The sequence below is a fragment of the Mesoplodon densirostris genome, chromosome 8, assembly GCF_025265405.1.
Source record: "Mesoplodon densirostris isolate mMesDen1 chromosome 8, mMesDen1 primary haplotype, whole genome shotgun sequence".
Lineage (NCBI taxonomy): Eukaryota > Metazoa > Chordata > Mammalia > Artiodactyla > Ziphiidae > Mesoplodon > Mesoplodon densirostris.
Window position 1 is genome coordinate 19,400,615 of NC_082668.1, and position 6,018 is coordinate 19,406,632.

Below are 6,018 nucleotides of genomic sequence, written 5' to 3' on the forward strand. Positions count from 1 at the left end.
GGGGTGCTAACCGCGGGGCCCGCCAGCCCGCCGGCCCGGCCAGCCCAGCCCGCCCAGCCCAGACCGGCGGCCCGCAGCCCCGCCGCCCGCCGCCCCCCGCCGTCGCCGCGTTGCCAAAACAAACGGGCCGGCCTATTTATTGGCGGCCGGCGAGCCGGGCAGCTCAGAGTCGAGGCGCCGAGGGGGACAGAGCGCCGCCACCAGCCAGGGCCCCGGGCCCCCGCCCTGCACCTGAGTCCCGCCGGCCCTGCGCCGCGCCGCGCAGCCCATGGCGCCCCCACCTGGAGCCCCCCGGAGCCACCCGGACGCCTGAGCCCCCGCAGCGCTCCCGTCGACTCGCCCACCCATCAGCCCACCAGGCGTCCTCTCCCGCCGGTCTCCCGGGCTCCCCGGCCATGTCTCCCGCCCGGCTCCGGCCCCGACTGCGGTTCTGCCTGCTCCTGCTGCTGCTGCTGGTGCCGGCGGCGCGGGGCTGCGGGCCGGGCCGGGTGGTGGGCAGCCGCCGTCGGCCGCCGCGCAAGCTCGTGCCGCTCGCGTATAAGCAGTTCAGCCCCAACGTGCCCGAGAAGACCCTGGGCGCCAGCGGGCGTTACGAAGGCAAGATCGCGCGCAGCTCGGAGCGCTTCAAGGAGCTCACCCCCAACTACAATCCCGACATCATCTTCAAGGACGAGGAGAACACAGGCGCCGACCGCCTCATGACCCAGGTGAGCGCGAACCGCCCTCGCCGGGCGCCGCCGCCGAAGCACCGCCACCTGCCCGGCCCTACCCGCCCCCTGGCACCTTTCCTTGACTGGCTGGCACGCCCCCTGGCACCTGCCCTTCTCGCCGAGATGGGCCGGCCGGGGTCCCGGCGGAGTGTTAGCATTCCCCGAGCCCGCCGGAGGCTGTGAGAAGAGCTCCCCGCTGCCAAGAGCCACAGCCCAGCCGGTTGGCGGTGGCCCCTCTGCCCCGGAGTGCTGGCAGCTCAGGTCAGATGCGGCACCTGGAGGTACCTCTACCTGACTGCCTCCTGCGCCTCTGGGATGCACCAGTCCCTCCCGGCCTAATCTTCCGTACGGCTGCGCCCCTTTCATTTCGAGACGATTTGGCACCCCTGAGGCGAAGAAGCTCCGGGCGCCGGGGCCCCACTGGCCTTTCCTTCCCGTGCGCTCTCGGTTCTCAGCGCTGCCCCCTCCTGGAGCAGCGCCCCGGCGGGGTCTGGGTTTAAGGAACAGCGGGGAATGTCAGAGCCAGGAGGTGGAGGTGGGGAAGGGAACTTGAAGGGCAAGCCCACGTGTCTGTCCCGAGAGCTGAGAGGCGCAGCTGCAGTTGAAGGGTGAGGTGCCAGGCCTCCGGGCTCTGAGACCGAACTTGGAGGGGGGAGCGGGGGGTCCCTGGATTTGTTGGCGGGGATGGATTGAAAGAGAGGGGCTGGGATGCCGGACAGCCCCACAGCAGGGCTAACTTTAGTCTCTGCGTGCTCGGAAAAGGACCGGCGCTCAACCCAAGCGCCTCGGGAAGGGGTGGGGGGGGGGGGGCGGAGAGCAAACTTTCTTCCCTGCTGCCGGGTTCGCAAGGGAAGAGATCTCCGTCCCCTTCCTTAGTGGTCTCCCGGGGCTTCCACCGCAGGCAGGCGGCCTGCTTTCTAGGTGCTCTGGGAACGGCAGCTAGACCACGGCCCTTAGCATGCGCCCTGGCGCCGGGTCTGGCCGGCGGGTGTCGGGGCGAAGGTTGGCTGGTGGCCGGGCCGGGCCGGGCGCCGAGGAATGCAGATAAGGATCCGGGCCACGGGCTGGGCAATCATTGACAGCGCGTGCCCGGGCTCTGGACCCGAGGAGGGGAGGGGTGGTGGGGGATAGAGGGGCGGGGAGCAGGGGCCGCGGAGCGGACATAGGTGGGTGGCTAGAAGCCTGGCGGCAAGGAACACAAGGAGCTCCCTCCCCGGGCAGTGAGCGCCCCCAGCTAGATTGCATCCTGGGATGCATCCTGGGAGGACCGACGGGGCCTTGGGTTTTAGCCGCTGTTGGCTCCTGGAAGACCGAGTCCAAGGGTCCGTGGGGCCCGGGCTCTGAGGGGTGGGGGTAGTTCGAAACGTGGGCTGCCTACATTTGGGAGCGCCTGGCACCTCAAAGTGAAGGACTGTGGAAAGGCCCCTCTCCCCCAGGCCCCTCCCCACAGTCAACTGCGGGGTCCCTTGGGCTCCGGGCACGAAGGGAGCCAGCACAGACGATGATCTCTGCCGTCCTTCCCCCAGGGCGCGGCTCGACTCCCACCCCATGGGAGGCGGAGCATGAAGCCGGCTCCCTGAGATCACACGCTCTGTTTCTCGGGTCCCTTCCCAGACAGGGGCGGCGCAGAGGTGCTGAGGGCTCTCGACTCAGGGAGAACGTTGCCTGGGTTTATCACCCCGGAGCGCACCCCTTGCAGCGGGAGACGATCCGCATGGTCCTCCATCTGGCCAGGCCAGGCGCTGGCCTTTACACCAGCTTCTGGTTCCCGGGCTGCCGCCTCCCCTGAGCGGGTGCGGGCCGGTTTTGGATCATGAGGGTCCCAGCAGGAATGCTCTGTGGCGCCGAGGGACCCAGGCAGGCTTGGGATTCCCCTCCAACACACCCTCAGGCTGCTGAGGCGCTTCGCACCTGCCGCGCCTGCTGCGCCCTGGCCGCTTCGGGGGCCTCAGCCCTGGGGCTACGGTGACACCTACTGGGCGCCTCGAGCCTTGCACGCCTAGCAGGCCGGCTGCCGGCAGTCAGCTCTGCTACCACCTTTATTCTCCAGGCAGCAGGCGGTCCCTGGTCCCTGGTCCCGCGGTGAGACCGAGGGACCCGGCGCTCAAAAGGTGGAGCCCTGTCCGTGGAGGGGTCAAGTAATCCCAGCAGGAGAGAGAGAGAGCTTAGAGAAAAGCCCCCAAGGATGAGCGGATCGACGCGCCCTCCAGATTTGTGGCGCCACCGCGCGGGCCAGGTCCCTGGGGCAGCTGATGCTAGAAGGGAAGGAGCACTTTAGGACTCCCTGTTCCTAGGGGAGAGGGATAGAGCACCCTCCCCGGTTTCCCGACTCCAGCCAGTGCAGTGGGAGAGTGAGGGACGAGGCTGCGCCGTAAGCTGCACGCGGGCCAGCTCCTCCCCCTAACTCGGCTTCCTTTCCTCTCGCAGCGCTGCAAGGACCGCCTGAACTCGCTGGCCATCTCGGTGATGAACCAGTGGCCCGGGGTGAAGCTGCGGGTGACCGAGGGCTGGGATGAAGATGGTCACCACTCGGAGGAGTCACTGCATTATGAAGGCCGCGCGGTGGACATCACCACGTCGGACCGCGACCGCAATAAGTACGGACTGCTGGCGCGCTTGGCAGTGGAGGCCGGCTTCGACTGGGTGTATTACGAGTCCAAGGCGCACGTGCATTGCTCCGTCAAGTCCGGTGAGCCGCTGCCGGGGGGCTGGGCCCGGGGCCGGGGCCGCAGGGCGTGGACAGGCGGCGCTGGGCCCGCCGGGGCCAAGAAGGTGAAGAGGCCCTCCCAGGGATGGAGGCGGGGACCCCGGGGAAGAGGACGTCCGCGGCGCTCCCCGCTGCTGCTCCTGACCACCTGCTCGACCCGTGCCTGATAGTGTCATGGCAGGAGCCTAGGGAGACAGGGCCCTGTCCCAGCGACGCTGGGTGCTGACTTGGCGGTCCACAGTCCAGAGCCTGCTGCAGGAGGTGCAAGACAGAGCAAGCTGGCCAGATGGAGGAAGCCAGGCTGACAGAGACGGCCTCCCCACCCAGTGTGGAGCAGAACGCTAGGGGGTGGGGTGGGACCAGGGGCCAGAGTGTGCCCAGACACCAGCGTGCCTGAGCGGGAGCCAGGAGCCCAGAGGTTCAGAACCCACAGCCCAGCTGCAGGTCAGGCCCTTTAAGGCACTGTGTACGCCCCTCTCAGGGGGCGCAGGCGTCCCCAACCTCTCCTCCAGGGCCCTGAAGCTGGACATTTGGGGGCAAAGCCAGCCATGAGGGCAAGAATAAACAGAGTGGACTTAATAAAGTGGATTTTCCCGGATTGGCCGCCTTGTTGATCGGAATTGGCAGGCACTGGGGCCTCGTCCCCTCCCTCAAATCTTGTCAGAGTCCCTGTCACCTGCATTGAACCCAGTCGTGGATGCTTCAAATGGTTCCTGTGTGACTGCCAGCGTGGTCCCCCCTCGCTGCAGGCTTAGCCCTCCATGCCAGCTCCATGCAGCTGTCATACTCACAGACCTGGCACACTGAGACCAGGCAGGCTTTTCCTATTCCTGATCCCACCTGGGCTCACAGTGGTGACCCCTCCCCGCCCCCCCACCCCGACCTTTCCTCTCAGCACTTCCCTGCCAGCTGTGTCTGCTTCAAGTCACATCAACCCTTCACCTGCTAACATCGGCCGGGTGCCAGCTCCTAGGGTGGCCACTTGCCTTCATAACTCCTAACCCCCAAACACTATTCTGCATCCCACCCACCGATGCCATGGTGTCCCGTCCCCGCACAAGGACCCAGCACATGAGCTGAAGATGGTGATTTCACCCTTGCCACTGAGCCACACCCTGGCCTGGCCATTCACTCTGAGCTTCCCCAGGAGTCTGTATTCTCGCCACTGACTGGTCCTCCTCTCCCTTGGAGTATAGACTCCGGGGGCCGGTTCTGGCACAGAACTTGGGGTGTCAGTCTGAGAGGGCAATTTTGGGGAGCATCTGAGCAGTGGGTGAGAAATAATGGGACATCCAGATGCCAGAGGTGCTAAGCAACTTGTCTTCTCGACGAAGCTGCAGCTTTTGGGTGTCAAGTCACAGCTGACCACTGCTTGGCTCAGCTGACCTCTGGCCTCTCTGACTACTTCACAGCCTTGTCAGGATTGGAAGCAGAAGGGGGGGCGCTTCACCTGGGCTTCAGGAGGGCCCTTTCCCTCACACCCACTGGGTCTTGGAGCCTCAGTATTCTCCTCTCGTTGGCAAAGCATTAGGCTGGGGAGGAGGGCAGAAGGTCACACTGTGGGCTGGGGTGGATTCAAAGCTGCATGGAAAGTGGGGGGTGGGGGTGGGGACAGGATATGGCGATGGGGGGCAGCCTGGGAGCAAGAGGACCTCTGGCTGGACGGGGGAGGGATGCTGTGACTGGGAGTCCAAGCTCCACAGCAGTAATGCCTTCATGTCCCTTCTTCCCACAGAGCACTCGGCCGCGGCCAAGACAGGCGGCTGCTTCCCTGCTGGAGCCCAGGTGCGCCTGGAGAGTGGGGCACGTGTGGCCTTGTCAGCCGTGAGGCCAGGAGACCGAGTGCTGGCCATGGGGGAGGATGGGAACCCCACCTTCAGCGACGTACTCATTTTCCTCGATCGCGAACCAGACAGGCTGAGGGCCTTCCAGGTCATCGAGACCCACGACCCCCCGCGCCGACTGGCACTCACACCCGCCCACCTGCTCTTCACGGCCAGCAATCATACAGAGCCAGCCACCCACTTCCGGGCCACGTTTGCCAGCCAAGTGCAGCCTGGCCAGTATGTGCTGGTGGCAGGGGTCCCAGGCCTGCAGCCTGCCCGAGTGGCAGCCGTCTCCACACATGTGGCCCTTGGGGCCTACGCCCCATTAACGAGGCATGGGACACTGGTGGTGGAGGACGTGGTGGCCTCTTGCTTCGCGGCCGTGGCTGACCACCATCTGGCTCAGTTGGCCTTCTGGCCCCTGCGACTGTTTCACAACTTGGCATGGGGCGGCTGGACCCCAGGGGAGGGTGTGCACTGGTACCCCCAGCTGCTCTACCGCCTGGGACGTCTCTTGCTGGAAGAGGGCAGCTTCCACTCGCTGGGCATGGCTGGGGCAGGGAGCTGAAAGGATCCCTCTACTGCCCTCCCAGAACTGCCCAAATGGGTCCAAAGGCCTACCTGCCAGGAGGGCGCTGGCCCTGGAAGGGGCCTGAGCGGGGACACTGGTTTCTACCATCTCCTCCACCACAGGTGTACATCACTGAGACTTGGGCAATGCCAGCGTCCTCCACCCCCGTCATGGTGTAGTGACAAAGCTGCAAGCTGAGCTGGC

General features: G+C 66.1%; 1 protein-coding gene across 1 annotated transcript; it reads left to right on the forward strand.

The window, feature by feature from the left end:
* The first annotated feature begins 287 nt into the window (after nucleotides 1-287).
* Nucleotides 288-5,811, forward strand: IHH (Indian hedgehog signaling molecule). Its single transcript, XM_060106888.1, has 3 exons — nucleotides 288-707; nucleotides 3,138-3,399; nucleotides 5,153-5,811. The coding sequence occupies exons 1-3, from the start codon at nucleotides 396-398 to the stop codon at nucleotides 5,809-5,811; spliced, it is 1,233 nt and encodes a 410-aa protein (XP_059962871.1). The 5' UTR covers nucleotides 288-395.
* The last annotated feature ends 207 nt before the right edge of the window (nucleotides 5,812-6,018 follow it).